The sequence below is a fragment of the Harpia harpyja genome, chromosome 21 (genome assembly GCF_026419915.1).
Source record: "Harpia harpyja isolate bHarHar1 chromosome 21, bHarHar1 primary haplotype, whole genome shotgun sequence".
NCBI classification, from domain to species: Eukaryota; Metazoa; Chordata; class Aves; order Accipitriformes; family Accipitridae; genus Harpia; species Harpia harpyja.
This window is the reverse complement of record NC_068960.1, coordinates 10,401,542-10,423,991: the sequence shown is the minus strand read 5'-3', so window position 1 is coordinate 10,423,991 and position 22,450 is coordinate 10,401,542. Positions and strand designations below refer to the sequence as shown.

The window sequence follows — 22,450 nt, the reverse complement described above, 5'->3', positions numbered from 1 at the left end:
TGTTGCTTTACTTTAATGTATCATGTCAGAAACTGAAGTACATACTCTTCAGTTTTATTTACAAAAAAAAAAAAAAAAAAAAAGATAACTTTCCCCTGTTCCAGGCTGCCAGGAAGATGTCAGGCTTGTGTTCACACTCCTCCCAATTAGCTTCAGTTGTGATTTAAAGGCAATTCATGGTTCCCAGGACAGTAAAAAGCCCCGCATTTTTCTCTGTGAGTGTCCCACAACAGTTATGTGCAGTGCTTGGACAGTGAAAATTTCGCATGATAGCTGAGAATAAATTGTTGTGCATGTAGGTATAGAGCAGCCCCTGAGACAGTACTCATCGTAATCATAACTCACATAATACTTTTAATCCTTGCTTTCTGGTAGCTCTTAGCCTTTCAAAAACAAAAATCAGACTATAGGAATAACCCCAATGATGCTGAAATTCAGCTCAGAAAAGGGAGAATTGCTAGACACACAGCATTAAGCCCACTAGGAAATTTGCACTTGCTTGGTGGTTCTGTGGAAGGTGCTCAAGTACAAGTGAGAGTCAGTAGAAATCTTCTTTGATAGCCTTACGTGATGATTTTCTGCTTCCAGGAAATAAAATATAAGAGTTTGCTTTTTTCTTTGTGTTTTGTCCAGAGGGATGGCAGTCCAGGTAGCACAGTCAGTTATTTCTTTTCACCTGCTTTGTGTCAGAAAAAAGAGCATGCTTGTGTATTAGCCTCTTCTTCCATTAAAAATAATGCTCTGTCTGGAATTTGTGGAATATCAGTCTATGAAATTCTGTCCTCTGGGAGTTTGGGATGAGATGAACTGACTTCATCCATCCTGCCTTTAGTTCTAGTCTTGAGTTTTTCTGTGCAGCTAGGATGGGGACTTGGGATGTTGGGCAACGCTCTTGAAATTTGTGTAAGTCATTCTTGCTGTACTGTCATATTTTTTTTTATTTCCACTGTAGTAATTCACTGTCCCAGATATCAGCAGTGACTTGCTGGCAGAAAGTGTGCAGGACCCATTTTTGTGGCCAGAAGGCATACTGAGTGCCAGAGAAGTGAGGACTCTGTGCCTTAATGTTCAGCGATACCATCTCAGCGGATTTCTTGGCTGTGAAGGAGTTCCTCTCTGAAACAATGATGTGCTGCCTGCATCCCCTTCGTCTGTATGCTGTTATGAATGCCATGTGTTTTCTTCCACAAATTGAAAGGAAGTTCTAGTTTCATAAGGACCTTCTTGTCTTTCATTCCATAAGGAAGAAGATGTTATTTGGTTTGGTTTGTTTTTTTTCTTTACTGGGTCAGCAATTATATCATAAAAAGAATATGGCTACAGTGATTAAGATGAATTAGCCAAAATGTTTATCAAGCTACTAAGGCCATGAAATCATACAATTAGTGGTGAAGTGGTAACAGCAAGCTGGCCTTTCATTTCAATACTGTACAGATTTTTCATTCAAAGAAATAGACTACAGAGTCAAATTATTGAATGTATGTATAACTCTACAAAAAAAACCCACCTTGGGTGACCAGTGTATTTGTAAAGGTATATAATTGCACAAGCAAATTTTGAAAAATTGGGAAATGCTGTGGGTTGTGAAATACTACTGTTCACTTTCAGAGGTGATTATGGAAACTGTTGGCCTGCATGCTGCACAGTTACAATTGTACGTGCAAATGAGCGCTGTCCAGGCTCGGTAACTTGCTGCCAGAGTGCTCAGCCGAAGACAGACTTATAAAGGAGCTTTTTCCTATGGGATGTTCTGTTTACATTGTGTTTGTATTATTCCACAAAGATATAACCCTTAAAAATGCTGCTGCTCCAGCGATGTCTGGCTATCTCTTGTAAAATGTATGTTATGCAAGAGCTTTGCACCTTAAAGCAGGGTACTATGAGGTTTGATTACTGTAGTTTCAGGCCAAAGGCTGAGTGAGCCCTTATGGCTAAATTAAATACCTATTTTTGTATCGAACATGACTCTATGTTACATGGAGGTAATATGCCTCTGTGTCAAAATATGTTGATATCCTCATGGCATGTCTTCTGCTCTCAGCATAACCTGAGAATATTGTAGCTCTGATCTACTTAAGCAGCTATTATATTTATTTAGATGTGCTATTACGGGATTTTCAGAGAGCCTGTATTAGCCCATAAATTCAGCCCTCAACCTCCCCCAAACAAGATATTACAGAGGAAAACCTTTCAGCACTGGATCCTGGATGCAACAATAATGTACTTGTTTATATGGTTTTTCAAGCTGCATTCAGAGATGCTAAAAGTGTAGACAGATTTCAAATGATGATTTAATTGTTTACAAGTGAGTGTTTTCTGCAGCATACAAAAGAGATGAACTAATCCCAAAAGACTTTTTGATATAACTTGAACAGATGATTTCCTGACATTGTTATATATCCTGGTTTAAGGCGATGAATAATTAGCTATTTAAGTTTTAAAAAAAAAAATACCTTGAGAACTAGATGTCAGCTGAAAAGCTGTCAGTAAATTTGGAACAGCTTTGCATGTCAAGTTGATTATAGCAATGAATAAAAGGAATTACAGGAAAATGAACCATGCAGTGTGCAGTTTTTAACTTCAGTCTCCCCACAGTTTCTCCCGTCTCATTCTCCAGATTCCTAGGGTGCTTGTGATATTATCAAGCTGTGGAGTTCCCTTTCACAAAATCCTTTACTGTGGGCAACTCTTTCTTGCTATTTACTCCACTTCATCAATGTGCAGTCACTTGAAACTTTACATTCAAGGATTTCCCCCCTCCAGACCCAAGTGCCATTAATAGCATCTTTTGTCTGACTTCCTGAAATATGGAAAGCCATTTACTACACAGCTTCAGTTCCAGGCGACTGCCCAGGACCAAGCAGCTCAGCTGAGGGCAGCCGGTTTTCCTCTCCTGCATGTCCAGCAAGCTGCCATGTTTATCCTCTAGTAACAGAGGTTATTTTATGTTTTCCAGAGTGGATCGGATGGACATATTCTCTGTGCAGTTAGTAACAGAGCAGTTGCTAGGTCTGAGCTGAACAGTTTGCAGGTTTAGTGGGATGGTACCGAGTGAATTGCAATAAAGAGGTTTGGAGCCTTTTTAACAAGAACATTAAGTTGTTTTTGAAGGTCTGAGCCCTGCCTGTGGCTGTGCATAAAAGGGTTCTATGGACCTACAAGATAACCAGGGCCTTAAAAATCTGGTTCATTTAAGCAGGTGGGATGGAATTAATGTTCTTTGAATTATTCAGCTTGAAAATAAAATTGTGCATCTGTATTAAAGTTAGGAATTTAGATGGGCTGAATCTCCTGACACCTACACATGTGGAAGCAGTACTGACTGCAGTGCGGTGAATGGAGATGCTTTGGCAGGAATTGCGAGACTCTCTATTCGTGTTCTTATGTGAGCAGTCATCACCGTGGCATCTGAAGGCCAGTGCAAAATGGAGCTGCTGTAGGGCCATCTCATGTCTAGATGACAATTGCTGTTTACCAACACAGAATACCTGTTTTGATATGCTGAAGTGGCAAACTGCATCTTTCTCCCATCGTCATGACTGTAGTGAGGCAAAGCAGTGCTGGAAACCTGTTCCAAAAGAGAGAGGGTGGCTCTACTGGCAGAGGCAGCTGTGCTGTTTATGAAGAGGTGGTTTATAGAAAATAGATTGCAGATGGTCTGACAGCAGTGATGCACAGAAGAAAGGGGGGAAAAAAAGAAAAAGAAGGAAAACCTGGAAATTAAGGATGGGGATGAGAATGTGCCCATTTCTTGCCATGCCATTTAAATGCATGATGGGGAGCAAAGCTTGTTCAAGAATGCTTTAAAATCATTGGAATTGGGCATTAATAAACATGTGTCCCATTTTAGTACAACCATGTTGGCTTCAGCTGGTCAGTTGATCATGTGGGCATGTTTCACATATGTTGAAAATAAATGATCATTCTGGGCTGCAGTAGTTTTCACACTGATGCAGCATAAATACAGTAGCAGTGTATACTAGTATAGTGATACCAGTGTGGTGTATACTAGTATAGTGATACGAAACCAAACTCCTACAGTGTATTACTAAGTACTTGGCTGTTTATGAGGGACTTAATGACATCACATGAATGGATTGGTAGCTAAATGAAGGATTGACTAAGCTAATCTCTGTGAGAATCCTCTTTAATGAGTTAATGAGGTGTTCTTATGGGCTCCCTGCACACACAGGTGCTAATGAGAGTTTTTCCAAGTTATCAAGTGATGAAACTTGGATCTGCATCTAGGGTGATAATAAAAATGATGGATAAGTTCTCCTATTTGGGAAAAATATGTTTTAGTTCTGGCATGAATACTGCAGAAGGGAGCCAAAACTGCTGCTCTACCTGCATATTCTTTATCTTTTCCTGTAGCACATTCATTAAACTCAAAGCCTGGTGCTAAACCCTCAGCACTTCCAAAGCTGAAAATCAGCAGCTGTACTTAAAAAAAAAAAAAAAAAAAAAAAAAAAAAATTACTTATCTATTTCATCCTTTAAAGATCAGCATTACCAGATTCTGTGTTCAAAAATTCCCCGGGAAGACCCAATTTTGGGTTTGTTGTTGTGGTGTTTTTTTTTTTCTTTTTTTTCTCTCCTCTTAAAGATTCGAATGTAGTAAGTTTATGCAGAGGAAGTGTCTGGTCCTAAATTGATTTATCAGGGACGTTATTCCATAAAACCACAATTTTTTAAGCTATACTGGGGAAATGGGGAGAACAAATCTTGGTGGGATTTAGGGCATTGTGTTATTTTAGTGGTGGGATTGTTTGTTTTCTGGCTGTGCCTGAATGGGAGGTGTCCTTCATCCTCCTGTCAGTGGACTCCTGCATACCTGACATCTGCCAAAGGACTGAATTTCTGTGATGCATCTCATTTGACTCTTGGGAAATAGAGGAAGTTATGTTTATTTTGAGGGTGGCCAGTGGTAGGGGAGGAGATGTTGTACAGCATGGGTCTGTGTGAGAGGGGCAAGGGTGATGGATGACAAGCGGCTGGAGCATGTCTGATCTGCCTGCCAAGGATCTGGGGGCAGTATCCTGATACTGGGTGTGTCCTCTTCAGCTTATGGCAGGCTTGTGTCCATCAGACACAATCTGGCTTTAATGCAATCTTCAGATTTCGTTAGCGTGCTTTTTATCCTTGTTCCAGGTCATTAATGAATTTGTTCAATACGACCTCTCCTCAGCTCAATACAGTGCCATTTATCATTATCATTTGTTTACAGTCCTGCAGCCAGTTCTCAATTCCAGTCCTGTGCACTGGCCCTTCCCAAGTCTTTTTGAATTAATTTTTCAATTAGGTTTTCATGAGATACAGTATCAGATGCTGTCTAAAATCCAAAAAATATGACCTCTGCTGTGTTCCTTTAATCCACTCTGTCTGTGACTCTATCAAAGAACAAATAAAGCAATTAAATTTGTCTGGCAGGCTTTATACAGAATAAAGCTATACAGGCTGCTTCTCATTCTATTACCCTCAAGATTTTTAGCTGGGTTTTCTTAATGAAGCTGACTTCCCCTTGTCTTTTTTTTCTTTTCTTTTCCCTTTGCCTCCTAAAAGACCTAGGGCTGTGTTCCCAGCCGCTTGCTCTCCTCAGTTTATTCTTTTGAAAGATTCTGCACATGAGAATAGCAGTATGGAGACGCTCAGGGCATGATCCAGGCTCTGTGCCAGGCTGCGCCCCTCTCCAAAGGGGCCCCAAGTGGCTGCAGAAGGGTGTAAGATGGTGAGGAGCTGAACCTAGTGCTCACAGCGTTAAATGAATCCACAGTGTGGCTATCACTGAATAGCCATGCTTTACTCTGCTTTGAGACCAGGGATTGTGTGGGTGTCTTTTTCTCAGTGCAGTGCAACATCTGGTGAAAATGTGCTTGCTTTCTTTTGTTGTTGTTGTTACTGGGGTTATGCAGGCACTACTTAAGCTGGCCTACCACTGTATCTCTTTCTTTTCCAAGTGCTTTGGTACGGATTTCCAGCTCAATTACCTGTGATAGCTACAAGTGAAATGTACAACTCTTCTGCCGACTGGCTGGCATCTCTTCACACTGTAGCAGTGCCTGACTCGGCTTTGAAGCTTGTTGTGCCTGAAGTCTGTCCTCTTCGGCTGTTCATTTAAGTTTTGAACACGTTCCTTAGTGCAGGTCTTAATTTTCTTCTGGTAACTTATTTGTCTGGAAACTTTAAATGAACCTGCTCTTTGAATTCAGTCATGGCCTTCCTGCTGATTTTCTGCACCATGTCCTGTTTCAGGTAATATTCAGGCAGAGTGGTTTGGGATCATTCTTGTAAGAGACAGCAACTGGAGTGGTTGTCAGCTAGGACAGTTCTTTTTTCCTTTATATGCTATGCTTATACACTGAACTGAATTACTGTCTCCCTCCATGTGCTTTTTTTATGTAGCTTTTTATAACACTTGGCTACTCTATAAATTTAGACTCCTCTAGCTCTATTAAAGTTGTGAAAATGTTGCATGAGGACATGGGGGTTTTTTCTTTTTTTTCTTTTGCCTTTCCATCACTAGAACTACAAATAACCCACATCCATGTGCCTGAATATAATTATACTCAAAATCATACCCAGGCTGTACCTCCTGGGGTGCCCTCTTGAAGGCTTCCATGGCAGCATCTGCTGGAGAAGTAGGCATGAAACTGTATTTCACAGTTTCAGAGACGAGCTAGGGCATGCAGGGGAGAAACATCTTTTTCAGTATCATCTGGTACACTTTGGCATCTCTAAACAAACTGGTTATATTGATCTGTTAGATTAGTATTCCTCATCCTTTTACACATTTGCATTTCATGCTGAAATTTTTTTGCTGCCTGAAACAAACTGTCCAGTTTGTTAGGACAACTGAACAACACAGCAAAGCCACTGCTCCTGCCAGGTCTTAATAAATTATTAAAGAAAGTAGGACAATTGACCCTTGCTCTGAATCGGTCAGATGTATCATTCTTAGGCACAGATTCAAAAAGGTGGTGTCGGAGCAGCTATACTGTATTAAAGCGTCAAGGCTGAAAGATAAGGCTGCCCGGAATTAGTATGTTAAAACATTAACTGTCTTTCAGCGAGTACCTTTGAGACAGCATGTCTGGCCTGGGTAGCTAACATACTCAAATGTCAAAGCAGTACTTGGGCAGCAGCATCTCTGTGGCCAGACATATTTTATAGACAGCTGTGAAAGCTTCCTACTGCTATCTGCATACTGCTGCAGCTGGCCCTGGCTGAGTTCAGGGGTCTGTGCTGAGCTGGTAGCAGCAGATTTTTTTCAGTTGGTAAAAGACACCAAAGATAGGGATAGTACCAGCTTCATTTGTAACTGGAATTTCAGGATTTAATAGACAGCAGATTCAGTGTGTGGCTTAAGTGTTCGGCAAGATGGTATAGATTTATTTTGGGTAATGGTTTTTATGGAGGCATTTGAGAGTTCTGGGCTATTTCTGGGCACTGACTTATTGCAGGCTAAGGAGTAGTAGGTCTTGCTGCAGTTCAGGTTCTGTAAATGACTGTAGTCTTCTGTAAAGCTCTTGCAGACAAGAAAACAGTTTTATCTTTGTGGAAAAGCAGGGAACTAACAGGTCTCCGATTTAACCGAGCTGCCCTTCAACTGCTGGATAACCCTGTGATTGTTCATTTGGCAGAAGACACATATGCTGTGCTCAAGTCCTGGGCAGACCCCCAGCTTTTTGGCTTTGAAGGAGCTACACTGATTTACTATACTAGCCAAGGATTAGAGCAGTTTTGACCCCAGCCATTGGCTATTAAAGAGACTGCAGCTGTTTCTGGTGGGGACATATCCAGAGTTGGTGCACAGAGGCACTGGGCACATCAGTTTTTTGACCAGAACGTTATGTTCTAGCAGTTGGTATGTACCTCAGCACAGAGAGGGTAATCTTCACCAAACCATATCAAGCTACTCAAGGACTAAGTAGCTGTGAGCTGATGTCTCTGCTATGTCTCAAGTCCTTCTGACTTGTTTCCAGTTAAGAAAACATGAAAGTACTGCCCTTTCCTATAGCTGCCCAGTGGCTGAGTAGAAACGACCTGGCAGCTCAGGCCTCTTCACATTTCTAATACTGTTATCACAGGCTTAATATCCAAATGCTTTCTAATGCCTTTTCTTTCACCTGGAAGAGCTGTTGCGGTGTGGCACAGGGCAGTAAGCCTTTGCCACACTCAAGTAAGTGTTGATGAAGTTATTTGCTATTGTGCTATTTTTATTCTCTTTAACTTGGGTTATTTTAACCCCTTTGTAATCCAGACACAACCCCAATGCACTTAGAGAGTGGGGAGGAAAGCTGTAAGCATTCAGAGTCTCCAGTTTTGCTATTTTTTCTTGAGTTTTTGTACTGCAAATGGCATCTCTGCAGAGTTCATCTTCTCTGTGTTTTTGCTGTCTGTGCTGCTTTCCCCTTTCAGTAGGTTTCTTTCTATTTGTTTCTTCCTGTCTGTGCTCCAGCCTTGATCAATATCCTCGTCTTCTAGAGGGTTACAAGTGGTGTCAATGCATTTATATTCTTGTTCTTGTTTCTTTGTACTACTTTTTGACCTGGGACTCTCTCCTGGGTATGCTACAACTGAGGACAGTGAGAAGAGCTCAAAGTGTGCAGATTAAGAATCTGAATTAAGTGCCTGTATTGTGTACTTAAGGGTGTTGACCAAGATAGTGCTTTTATGCTGTGTCTTAGATTTTAGTGGATGTCCTGGCTTAAGCTGCCCTCACGCTCTTTGCAGTTTCTCAGCAAACTAGATGAGGAATGATCTTGCTTAAATATATTTTCCCCCAATGGTTTGTTTTTAGTTAGCATCAGTTCTCCAATTTGGCCACACAAATGCTTCATTTGTCAAAATTAAGGGCTGGCAGAGGCCATGTGGGCTGATGTTGCTACTGAAGAACAGGTTCGTTAAGCTGTGTACTAGTGAAGCTATTAGCACTGAGCACACTAATTGCAACTCGGTGGTTTGGAGCAGCCTCTGCACATTCTGGCGTCCCGAGAGCTTGCGGGAGCTGCGGGACCACCCGGCATGTTTGGCTGGGGCTGCTCCACCTCCCTTACGGGGACATCTTGTCACTGGCACTAGTTGAGAGAGGAACCCCTGGAAGGTGTCTGCATCTTCCTTGTGCTGGCTTTGCTGCAGGAGTTCTTCCCTCTCCTGGGGCTTCAGTGTCTGTTGGTGCCACACATGGGACTGAGAGCAGGGCTGAGACCTGAGCTCAAGTCCGTACAGGTGGTAGCTGTCAGGCAGTTGAGAAGCAGCTGTCGTCCTGCCCCGACACTGCATGACCAGCAATGGGGCTGTGCTGTCACTGGGTGACACGAGTCCCTGCTGCTGGAGGAAGGGAGCCAGCAAGCGGGGCTCAGCCTGGCCCTGCTGGCTGTCCCAGGGGCTTAATTCATGCTAACTGCATCCTTCAGTGTTTCTGTTCCTCAGAAGCTGTTGTCATTGCTTGCACGCTCCATCTCTCCTCTGCTCCCTTCTGTCTCTTCAAAGGACATGATAGTGTCTGTGGCTCTTGGTCATATGAAAATCTGGGTATGTGGCTTGCAGAACAGACAGGTTGGCTGCCCCTTTTCTGCACCGTTAGTTTGTGTAACGGGAAGCTGTACACGCTTTGGGCTCAGCTTCTGCTGCTGCTTGCCTAGAGCCTGCTGCACTGGCTGAAATCCTGTCTTCGCTAAATGTTTGTTTCCAGACTATTGCAGCTGTAGTAGGTGTTGGAAAGATTAGTATATTGATAACACAGTAATTTCTTCCTGAGAACCACTCTTCATTCAAACAATGTTGGGAGGGGGGGGAATGGTGCAAATGTGCTAATTTCTAGCCTTGGCATTTCAAGATCAGTCTTTCATTGAATAATTGTTGATGCGTAGTAGGAAACATACTCCATAGTCTTTTTCCTTTCTCCTAGCTGCCTTTTGGAGGAGGAAAAAAGTCAAATAATAGCTTTTACCCTTGTGTACTAGAGCTTCCTGGCTATGTGTTAAGATGTCCAGCAGAAATAATAAAATTATGATTTATGTGGTCTGTGATGACAAGCAGAGATTTTCATGGAATTGTTGTATTTGCTTGAAAGGATCCTTTGCAGAGCAGTTACACCAAGGTTCTGGGTACGTTAGTACTAGTGAGTCCTTTCCATCTTTTCCTCTTTATGCAAACACTCTTATGGAGCCTGTGAAGTGATGCTAAGACAAAAAAAAAAAAAAAAAGAAAAAATCAGGCTAGTGCCGTGCAGACCACCCTGGTAATGCTCACACTCCTTACCCTTCCCCTCAAGTCGGTGCTCACAGTCGTTGGTGCAGCTTGTGATGGTGGGCAGTGTGATGAAAATGTTGTTGCAGATCTGCTTTTTGGGTTTTATTTTCTTGATACCTAAATGACATCCTGTTGCGCAAGCCCTCCCCCTTAGAAAGTGCCTAAGCCCATTGGAGATGCTACTGCCATGAGCCCTCTGCCTTGCAGTACGAGGGCATGAGCTGGGTGACGTTAAGATTGCCTGTCCCCCTGCCTGGCGGCTCATGTCCAGGCTAGCAGTAGAGGCGCTGCTGGAAAGTCTCTCTTCCCCAAATAAGTCAGCGTGTGTCTGTGAGCGAGCTGGTGGTGTAGAGGCAGCTGTTAATGTGACTTGTATCTAAGGGCTGCAATTAAGGTTACTGAACACTTCCTGTAATAAGATGCTGGGTGTTGCAGGGACATGCCGCACCTCTCTGTCTGCAGGGAAACTCTGTGCGTTGGCGCCCAGGGCGCTGCTCCGGGGCACTCATGCCATTGCCATGTGTGGGACGTTACGTGACTTGTATTCCCCTTGCTAGTGGAGAGGTGGGCAGAAATGTTGGGAAATGGCAGTCCAGGAGGTCCCTTCTAATCGTGGTTTTTGTTTTTTGTTTCTGTGAATATACAAAGGTTTTGAGCCAAATTTGAGCATAGGATAAAAACCACAGGCTGGCAGGCTAACAAACCCCTGGGTCATGAAATGAGTCAGCAGAAGAGATGAAGCGGCAGTGCCCTGGGATAGCTGTAGCCCTCAACTGCAATTTGTAAAAACAGCACTGCCCACACAGGGAGCTGCTGTTATGTGGTCCTGCCTTGCAGGCAACAGAGCCGTTGGAGAGGACGTGTGAAATGTCACTTTTAGGTGAATGTTTTGTGTCTTTGAAACTGTGGTTTCATGGGAAGAAGTATTTGGTGGTGATGCTGGCATTTGCTACCACTACTTGTCTCCTTACCCTGTCCCCAACTGCTGATTCTTCCTTCATGTCCTCCCCTTCCTGGCTTTGCTGGCCACCCCTCTGCTGTGCCAGCACAGCTCTCCTTGCTTTGTGTCATGAGCTGGGTGAAGAAACTGATTCAACTGTAAAATGACACAGAACAGATAAGTAAAATTAAAAAAGAACCTTTCAAGCTGGTTTGGTTCCCCTGTGCGGGTCAGGGCCCGGCTGCACAAAACGTGGGTGCAAAAACTGCTGTGGTGTGAGTGCTGCGGTTCTGGGGCAAGGGCACCTGCAACTGGCACTGCTGCTGGGGAGCCACTGCCCCATGCCAAGCCACATGCAGGTTGGTGCTACTTCCAGGGATGGAGAGGAGTGACCAGAAGCTGAGTGAAAATCAGCCCATCAAGTAAAAAAAAAAAAAGCTTTTCAAGTACCTGCCATGCTCATCAAAGCTGAAGAGAGCTGTAGGGGAACCAAAACCACGCAGTCCAGAAGCAATGGAAGGGGCGAGTGGAAGGTGTGTCTGCAGGATTGGGTCCAGTGCAGCCAACAGCACTTTGCTGAGTCTAAGCACTGGGCTTTTCTGCAATCAGTTTTGGACCGTCACCAAAAATATGTGTGATTAGATTGAGGCTAGATCGAGTTACCATATTCAAACCTGATGTCTCTTGAAATGGTGCTAGAAAAACATTTTATGTGGCGTGGGAGACACACGTGTCTTGTGGTCAAGGTCCTAGACAGTGACTTAGGGATTTCTCTCATATTTCCTGTGTGACTTTGGAATAGTCGGTTTATTCGTCTGTACCTCAGTTCTTCCATCATTTAGTTTTGTTTTGAAAAGGTTGCAAATTCTGTGAAAACAGACTACCTCTTTCCTGTATGTGAGCGAGACATTAACCCTTTATGAAAAATATGGTAACCAAACCCCAGACCAGAGTTGCTGTACTGAGTGTCACCTTTCAATACTAAACAGAGTCTTACCCTGATCAGTCTTTGAAGGTGATAAATGTGTCATGCTGTTTATACAGCAATGTCATACTGTTTACACTCCAATTCCACTACATATTTCATTTAATCACAAGCACTGGAGATTAATGATCCATAGCACTTGAAAAATGGCAGCCTGAAATTTCAGACGGGATGATTGCCGACATCCCTGGGGTTTAGTTATAACAACTCTTGTGGTACTGTGGCAAGCTGCTGAAACCTGGTAGAATTTAAGTGGAACATATACAGACCAAGCAAAACTTTGCTCAGAATGGTGCCAGTTGTTCTGCTGTTTGTTCCTAAGCGTTTCCATGTGTAGATGTGGACAAGTGATAACTTTGCTCTCTGACTCGGGCCTTTCTTTAGCAGCTAATAATCAATGAGAGCAGGCAGGTTAGACAAATCAGAGAGGTTGTAACTTAAAAAAAAGTGCGTACCCTCATCCCTCACACATGGGCTATTCCTGTGCACATTACCATGCATAACTCTGCATCAGGCCTTGCACAGGAGCTTGAGAAGAGCAGTGGGATTTACCCAAATGTGATGTATTTGTTTGGCACTAGTGATAGGTAGATGACTTTAAGAACACACTGCTTCCTGCAAGTAAGAGTGAAAGCCTTTCTTTTAAGTTGCTGACATTGAGCTCGAATTTGAAAACTTTTTTGCAGTTGAAAACTGAATTTGACTATGTTTATGCCCTCCTTCCTTCTTCACCCTCCTCAGCTTCCTTACTGCCTCACTTAAAGAGGAGAATTGAGATGCATTCTCCATGGTTGTGTTTTGGGGACCTTCAGGTCAGCTCTGAGCGATGTGACGAGTGCAGTACCTGTAACTACATGAGTGAAGCAGAAAAGTAGAGCAGGCAGTCAGGTGCCAAGTGAAAGAAGCAGCCTCTGTGTGAGGCAGAGGTGGCATCCAGAAACAAACTGGCAAAGTCTCTTCATGTTTTTTTCACAGTCAGTGGATGCTGAGAGGCAGCTATATTGCACCGCGTGAACTGCTGTTGGGAGAAAGCCCATAAAAGCCAAGCTTCATTTTTTCCTTGGATAACTCGAAGTGAACACCATGTCATGTGTATCAATGATATATGTTCCTAATGACAGGGGGAAACAGGTCCCCCTGCAGTGCTACAGTACAGGTTCCCTGCACAATGGCTACAGTACAAGTTAATACAAGTAACCATAGCCAAAATGAGGAGGAAAATAAACAGGAAAAACTGTAGCATCACAGTTTAATAGGCCCGTGCTGATGCACCATGTTCCACATGGTGAAATAATGCCATTCAAATCCTGGTTTATATTTACAATTTTCTTTAGTCAAAAAAGTTTTTGAAAATAATTACCATAAGAAATCTGTTCAGCAAGCATTGGACTTAATTTGTCCAGCTTTTAAATAGTCTGAAGCCTTATCTATTACAGGAATCCCCTGATCTTTCCAGGATGTTTTATACATACAGTAGCTGCTTCCTCTTATAGAAATAATGCCATTTGGAAGTGAACAGTACATGCTGAAAAAGCTTTTGTCTGCAATCAAATTGGCAGCGACTGAGGAAAATCCAGATGATCTCCCAAAGGGGAGTCTATGCAGCTGGGCCCTTCTTTGTTACAGTAGTATTTTGCTCTTTCTATTTAAACACGTTTTGTATTCTATCTGCCACACACACCTGCCAGTATTGTGATCTTCCTGCTATGATATAAATGTGAATGGGACAGTGTAGGACAATGTTGTGACCAAACTGTCATTGCTTAGAGTCCAGCTGCAAAATGGATGAGTTTATCCCCCCTAAGTCTGTAAGAGAAGAGCTGTGAGTGCTGACATCATTTGTCTTTAGAAATGTAAAGCCATCCAAGGACAAGATTCCTCTCACATCTTCTCTCACCTTCAGGCGATTTTTTTTCTTTTTTTTTCTTTTTTTCCCCCCTTAGCTTAGCTGATGACACGATATTTGGATTTCACTGAGGTTTCTCAGTCTCCTTCCAGTCTTGATATCATTTGGCCAGTTGTCAGACAATATCTACTATACGTGTATGACAATGGTACTCTGGTGTTAGAACACATTGATGAAAGATACATTTAAGTTAGCAGTGTGACAGAGGTAATCATGGACTTTTTCACTTGGGCACAGCGTGCTGCCTGGCCCATGATGTACTGAGTGGAGGAAAGATGTATTGAGGGTTTCAAGGCCAATTTCCTCCTTGACTTTTTTTTCCTGGGTTGATAGCTTGTTTCTTCATTAGTGTATTTATGGTGAATATTAAACCAAAAGCTGCTTTATAAGCATAAATAAAAGTAAAAGGAATATATAGTTTCTTGGAGGAAAGCCAGATATTTTTTCATTCTGTTCTGTGGTTTAGCCAATGTGAGAATCACAATGACCTGAGTATCTGGGGATATAAACACTCAAAACTAGTCTCAGGAGCCCAATAATCTGACAGACAAGAATTTACTCTACTAAACTAAAGCTGTCTAATTTCGGCAGATGTGATAGATTAAAGAGAAAACATCATTGAACTGGTTCCACTCTGTTAGGCTTTCCGATTAAACAGGATGTTGTAGAAAGTGAGACCTTGCAGAGTAATACCTGGACCAGCAGGACTGAAGTTTTAAATGTCCCTTATACTTTAAAAGATGTTCCTTTAAAGATTTTGCTTGAGTGCTGATCCCAGAACACTAATGATGGAGTCTCCTGTATGGATGTTATCTCTTTCTAACCTCTTAATTAACTGGCTAAATAGATGATTTTTGTGCTTTTGTGTTTAGAAGCTCTTTATTGAGGTTTGAATCCTCTGGCCAAGCCAGGTTAAGAGTTCAGATTTTGACACCAAGGAAGAAGCCAGGCTGCAGAAAATGCACGGTGCACTTGCTCATATAATGTGCTGAGCTGGAGAGATGTTTATCAGGATGAAATTTTAATGGAAAACAAAACAACCACAGTGTAACTGCAGCTGTTGGGAGGAAAAATTTTGCCAAGAACGTGGCCAATCCTTTCATCATCAAGTCCTGATCAACTTTCTGAAAAGGTTCTAATGCCTTGAAATTACAGGAGCACCAGTCAATTGTAATCTAAGAAAGAAATGTAACAGAGGATTAAATTAAAGATGCAAGGGCCTATGTGTGGCCTTGAGTCGTTCTGTAGCTAATCTGTCTCTGATACGCTCTGGTTACTGCAACTTCTTTCACTCATCCAAATATTGTAGAGATCCTGTAATTTCTGTGTGATGGTAGGATATCTGGAAAAGGCGGATCTCTTAAAAAAAAATAATCCTGTCATCCTTGTTCAAGCAGGTGTGTTTGTTCCTAACATTGCTAGTTTGGACCAGTAATGGCTCAAAACACCTTCTCTTCCACTATTCCAGAGTAATGGCTGTTTCTGTCTGCTCTTTTTGTAGATTGAACCTCCTAGTCCCTACACCAGCTTGGAGACTCAGGTTAGTACCACCCCCCCTCCCACTTCTTTCTTACAAGAGGTTCTCTGAAAGAGAAGGCTGTTCTGCTGTTGGGCACCATATGTATGCTATTTAACCATGTTGGTGGCCCTGGAGAAGGTCCAACTGTAACAGCAGTAGCATTAGCTCCTAACATGACTGACTGGGCAAGAAGAGAACCAGACTCTTTACAGGAGACAGTAGGTGCAGGTGGTGAGGAAGGGACCTGGCATACAGTTGGACAACAGCAGAATTTACTTGCATTTGTTAGAAGAGAGGATGCAGTCCTCAAGGCAGTGCAAGCAGCCATTCATGGGATACTCACTTCTCTTTGTATACTCAGCTTCCTAGCTTTTGTTATGATCCCCGCTGCTAGTGTGTTGCTCTAAAATACTGTTGTGCTGCCGATTTCCTCTTCAGACATTACAATGAATGGTAATGAATCTGTGGAGATGCCTGGCACCAGAAGGTCAAAGTGACAGAAGGGATTTTACAAAGTCACTGATGCTTTGATTTGTGTTTTCTAACAAGGCAGCATCATTGATTTCCATTCTTGCTGATCTTTGGGAGACAGCAAAGACAATGGTACTTGCATACCGAAGATGAGTGTTTATTCAGAACACACATTTCCAATGTCCCTTAGTGACTGCGTAAATATGTCTATCTTTGTCTTCTGCTGGCCTTTTTCTGGGGAAAGCTTTTGACTGTTTTGTTGTTTGTTTCAACAAGCCTACTACATCTTTTTGTGGACCTCACTTTGGAGCCAAGCCTCTGTGACTTGAAACTGGCAAGGAAGGATCACACAAAGATTGTTACACACAGTGACATTATAAAGTGGTATCAAAACACAGAGTACATAATAAAGTACTAATCTGTGCATGATGTAGAACTAGAAATACACAGTAATGGTGAAGACTTATTTTATTACTGACTTGAAATAGTGTAAGAACATCGGTTTGTGTCAGTGAAGGTACTAGGGGAGAATGGACATGTGAGTATGAGCAAGAGAATTTCACACTTGGAGAAGAAAGTGAAAGGGACATCATCAGCTCAAACTGGTACAGCTGCAGCAGATTACTGGCTGAGGTGATACCTTCAGCCCCTGCATACCACTTCCTTGTCCTGCCCTGCCAGTCTGCATCTTCCCTGACCTGCATGTCACTTGCTCTTCTGTCCTGTTTACCTCCTTGCTAAGACTATCAGCAGGAGTGGCAGGTGACTCCCAAGAGTTGCTGTGCTTTCAAGGGGCCTTAATATTTTTGGAGGGCATAAACGCATTGTTTAATGAATAATTAAGGTAGAAATTAAGTGTATGCTCATATGTGTTGATATTTCTTTCAGCGTTACTGAAAGCCACATCCACTTCAGAATCCATTTTCTGTAGAAAGCTGCTTACTTATGACCTTGAAATAGGTGAGGAGAGCCAAACCCAATTTCTTATGGGCAATGCACTTATGTCCCAAAGTGTTCTAGACTGCTGGGAGCTGCTCAAATATACGAGCTGAGAGCAGGCAGGTATCCTGGGGTGGGAAGGGACTGTCTTTCTCTGAGAGGCGGAAGTAAATCTGGGTATCACAGCTGAAGGTCAGCGCACAACTCTGGTTTCTAGGAATATATTGCTCTTTAGGTGAAGTGGTCAAAACCATTCAGATTAGCAGTGGAAGTTGTTGTTTCATACCCGGACTAAGAAGCTAGCAGTTTGAGACTAGGCCACAGTCTTAGCTGCGAGTGTCTCTGTTTTCTTTGCTGTGAAAAAGCACCATGAGAAAAATAACATCAGCAGCTATAACGTTTTGCCAACTTGAACAGGATGTTAACTAATAGGGTTAGTAAAGAATCCCCAAATTTGCAGAAGTTTCCCCCCATGCTTTATTCTCTTCCTTTTTCTTGGGGACAGATGGGAGTGGAGAGTAGCGCTGTATTCATTTGAGACATGTTGAGTAGACTGGTGAGCAGCTGCTCTGCTTTAGTGGTCTCCTGCACAATCTTGGGATGAATCGGCTCGTTCGAGAGTTTCTCTCCACTGCCCTCTGGTTTCCTGTCTCAGCCCTGGTTTGGTTGGTATTTTGAATGTTGACATTTCAAACCCATGCTGTGTGTTGAAAGGGGACTGTGTTCTGGAGGCCTTCTCATGAATTTTTCGTATCACTTCCCCTCCTTTCCCTAGTCTTCCAATCAGCTGTACAACTGTTGACAATTTTACAAGTATGGCTGCAAGTGATCATCTGAAGAGAGAATGGGTACTCTTCCAACCAGTTCAGCTTCAGCAGATCTCTTTGAATTCCCCTATAAAGATATATTTTGGGTTGTGTGTAAGTGAACAGAGGGAAAGCATTTACTTGAGAGCTAAGCAAGTGTTCTTAGCTGATGCTTTTCCAAGGAAAAGACAGTTTCTGCAAACAAAATAATTTTTGCACAATTCCCTCATATTCTTCTCTCTTTTAGAGGCATATTAAAATACTTTGTTCAAATTGGACCTGCCAAATCACACTACTCATGTTAATCAAATAGCAGTATATTGGGGATCAGTCTGATTCATTTATACCTACCTGTGCTGGGACAGTGTGTCGAAAGATACTGCAGTCAAGCAGTTCCTGTTCTTCCTGTTCTTTTTTTGTAAGTGGGATTATATAGCTCACAAACAACTATTCTTTAGCTTTTCTCATATTAAATGGTGTGTAAGAAGCACAAATCATGTAATGTATAAATTTGGTGCATCAGATTAACAACTATTTAATCAGCTGTGTTTGAGGGAGTAGGATGTGGCAAATTTATTTGCACTGTGTTGCAAAATGATACTCATCTATGGTGAAACCCAGTACCTTGGTCTTTACTGTATCAGAAAAAATATTTTGAAAACAAACCTCGCATTTCCTATCTCTAAATCTCACTGTGCGCTAACGCCAAAACCAGATACCCCTGAGCATCCTTGAGGTGTTTGATAAGGTCACGTCATCAGGATTCTTTTGGAGGGTTCAAGTGTGTTTGCACTATCATGCAAAGAGAAGCTGAGTGTAATTTGGAGAGAATGAAGAAAACAGAGAATAAAAGTAGTTTTCAGCAGCTGAGATGGTTGTATTAAATCTGAAACAGCTGTGACTCTCTCTGTGACTACCTTTCTCACGATTTCAGAAGTTATCTCCATCAATGAGATTGTGGCTGTTTGCATTTCACACTTCCCATCCTTCATTTCACAAAAATACCAGGAGCCAAATGTAGTGGCTTCAGCAGCACTTAGCCCAGAGATAAATTTTGGCCCGGTTTTTCATTCCCTCAGAGCAATGGAGTTTGTTATTGTCTTTGGGTTAGAGAGGTCGTTATTGGTCTCCTTCCAAAGCTGTAGCTTTGTGACTGTTAAAAGCTGTGTGATCAGATGCTTTGGAGCTTTCTCAGGCTTACTGCTATAGGACTATGGAGTAGTGCAGCTGACGGAGGAAATGGGGCTCTGCGTAGTAGGTAATGGGACTGAGTAATCAGTGCAACAGTTGCAGTTCTTACCTGTGCCTTCACCTGTGAGAGGTAAACCTTGCCATGTGTTTTCCTTTTGCCAGTGCTATCCCCAGCATGAGTGCGCTGCAGTGCCTGACCCGAGAGCCACTGTCTGAGGGGTGCTGGGCTAAGCCTGCAGCAGGCAAATGTGCACCCTCGTGTCTGTGTGGTAAATGGTTGGTTTTCTACCTCTTGGACGTCAGTAACATCTCTTCTAAGCTTATGGATAAAAAAAAAAAAAAAGACAATTTTTCTTCCCAGAATATAGAATACCATTTTTCCTGTGTTGTTAGAAGTCAAAATATGAACTGAATTTTGCTGTGCAGTTTCCAGAAGATGCTCTCGCTGGCGTAGCTTGTTGTGTGAGAGTAGCTGGTGGCTTGCAGCCTCTGTTTAAGTGACGGGTGCAGTTCCCAGGTGCTACTGAAGTGTGAAACTTGGAGATTGCTGAAATAACATGCACACTCAGAATCCAAACATGAGACCAGGATTTCAGCCGGAAAGTTACCTTAGCCAAGGGGGGATGCCAGTCCAGAGAGGATTACGTTGGCAAAGAGTCAGTGTGAAAGATGCTTTGAAGGCCTTTTCCTATGGAAGGTAAGTGCTCTCCTACGTTGGTGAAGTAAATACTGATGCTTGAGTACAGGCAGCAGTGTGCTTGTTGTAATACAGAAAAAACAGACTGCTTTTTCATACCCTTCTGTAATTAGGGTATACCCTGCCTGCAGCATAGCAGCTCGGTACCTCTTACCCGTGTCAGCCTCTTGTCTCTGAGAACATCTCAGATGCTGATTGCTCCCAGACAAAATTTGTATTCTAACAGTAGTGCCTTTAAAGAGATCAGGGAGAAGACTGCTTGTTACTGTTCTCTCTATCATTTAATTTTTTTTAAGCGCTAGCTCTTTTTAGAACGAAAATGTCCTACCATGGAGAGCATCATGTAAGGAGCAAAAATTGTCATATTAAAAGGTATTTATTACCTTGTAATTCCTTTCTCTGAAATTGATTTCTGGCTTAATTCAATAAAAGACTCGGAACTGAAGGTTCGCGGTGTGCCACTGTGTTGTGGGTGTTGTGCTTCACGATTAAGTGGCTGCTTTGAACAGCAAAAACATACTCTTGCTGCATTTCTTGTGAGCGCCTGGCAAGATGCCTTTGTCATCAGCTACGAGTCAAATAACTTCATTGCCAATAGGACTCTCTTAAGTAATCACATGCTCAGTTGTTTGACCTTTAATTATTTCTTCTGTTCAACCTAGAGATTTAAAACCATAACCCTCAGCTGTGGGTTCCAAGAGGGACTCAGGTGTGTGATCTGCCCTCGTGGTCTGTAGGCAGGAGAGAGGCCTGGTGGGGTGCTGTCAGCCCTGCTTGGATCCAGAGGACAAGTATGGCAGCAGCAGCCATACAAGTTGCCTAATCATGCATCTTAAAATGTTACAGATAAGTGAGCGTTTTGCCCTTTGTGCATGGACTTGGTCAGCACCTGCTTCACTGGCGGGCTGCACAGCTGATTTCACCTGAGTGCCATGAAATCAGCATTTCCCAGTAAGAGTAGATAAGAATTGCAAACTTAAAGATACTATATCCACTACTAAAAGCAAGAATAGAAACACTCCCTGCGTTGTTTGTCAAGAGTATCGTATGGAAAAGAATCATTAAATAGTTGGGAACCTGTTTTTTAAAAGACCATGACTAAAAATAATACATTGCATCTTTTGTGCCTCTGGTTTTGGGTGTGTTTGGGATTACTTTCCAAGTCTTATGGTTACCTCACAAGTTAGAAACTTGGGGATTTTTCCAGTTTTAGTCAATATTAATGAAAAAAACATAAATCTAGGAATCTTGGAGCCTGTAGAGAAAGAGCATCTTGCAGTTTTTGTGACAAGTTGATTGTGATTGGTAACACCATAAACATGGAGTCTTTCCTAAAATCATTGTGAAGATAAAGTAAACTTCCAGGCTACTTGCTTTTCAAAATGCAGATAAGTATTTTTCTTCCAGCTCATTAGTTTGGGGGGCAGGGAGGGGCACACACCATTTCATAAGGTGCTGAAGTGAGTAAAGAGCTGAAATGCCTGTGGGATATATGGCCACTGGGGAAAATTTCTGCAGTTTCTTGCGGTGACTGTGCTCACTTTAGTTGAGGATTTTGCATTCTGCTGTCAAAGTGAAGAAGGAACAGCATGTTTTCCTTCCTGCTGAGGAACACGAAAATACAAGTAGAATTCATGGGCTTATCTCTGAAATATTTGTAACGCAGTCCCCATAGAAACATCCAATGCAATCAAATTGCTGAACTCTTATTGTCTAATAATCAGGTGCACGGGTTTTGGCAAAGATGAGCCCAGAAACACAGTGGCTAGAAATGTCTTCATTGTTAAATCACACAAGAAAGAGAATTCAGGTCTGTTTAGAAGAATGAGTCTTTCAAATATATCTGCTGAGTGGGTCCTTTTTGGATACAGGTGGGAAATACTTTGCAGCATCAACTGGATATTATTTGCATTGAAAATACCTAGGTGCAGTCTCATGCAGCATTTTGGGAAGTTTTAACTTCTGTTACACACACAGTCATTGTATGTGATTTGGCTATGTACATAGATAGAGAAAGAAAGGAAGAACATATGGCTTTGAACTTGCATCTCTAGCCCTTGTTTTCTGCATTATTTCCATGAACAAACTGTGAGAAGTTTGGCATTGAAGGCCAATGGAGTCCTTTGCAACAGCCTGTTGCATGAAGAGGGTACATACCACATGTCACTTAGATTCCTTCCTGCCAATGCTGTGAAACTTGAATTTTATATGAAACTCCTTTAAAAGGAAAAAAAAAAAGAAAAAGAAAAAAACCTTATATAAAGGTTTCTAACTTACGTAGGGAAAAAAAAAGCACCTAGCTGTCAGCTCACAGTCATCTGAGTGCTGTGTAATAATGTAATTCCTTTCTCTTGTTCTTGGGAGGACATTTGATATTTTCAGCATGTTTTCAGTCCGCTCGGTGCTTTTAAAAGCTGTCCCATGGACAACACTGAGAATGAAATCTCCTCTTTGAGAGGTACAGGCTGGGCAAAATTCCCAGACCCCAGCACATGTAGAAGGGAACTTCTGTGATGGATGGGATGGTATTTTCGACTCTTCCCTGAACTCTGCATCCAGAGCTCGCTAAGCATCCTTGCTGTCATTTAATTGAGCCTGAACTACAGCTTATATTCCCTGGCTGTCAGCTGTGGGTTGGTTTTTTTTCTGTTCCCAGAAGTATTCCTGACCTGTCCAGGCGGTTGTCTGTCCCTTTTAATACTCATCTGAGAAAATATTCTTGTTCTTTCTAGAAACAGGGAA

The 22,450-nt window shown here is 42.3% G+C and overlaps 1 protein-coding gene across 2 annotated transcripts in view; it reads left to right on the top strand.

Annotated features, from left to right (window-relative positions):
• Positions 1 to 22,450, top strand: part of XYLT1 (xylosyltransferase 1) — a 205,014-nt gene that overhangs the window by 37,438 nt on the left and 145,126 nt on the right. The window contains exon 2 of one of the 2 annotated variants that reach the window (XM_052772962.1): positions 15,587 to 15,625. The exons of the other annotated variant lie outside the window; for it this stretch is intronic. Coding sequence (XP_052628922.1) covers positions 15,587 to 15,625 — 39 coding nt within the window. The remainder of the gene's footprint in view (positions 1 to 15,586; positions 15,626 to 22,450) is intronic. 2 annotated transcript variants of the gene reach the window in all.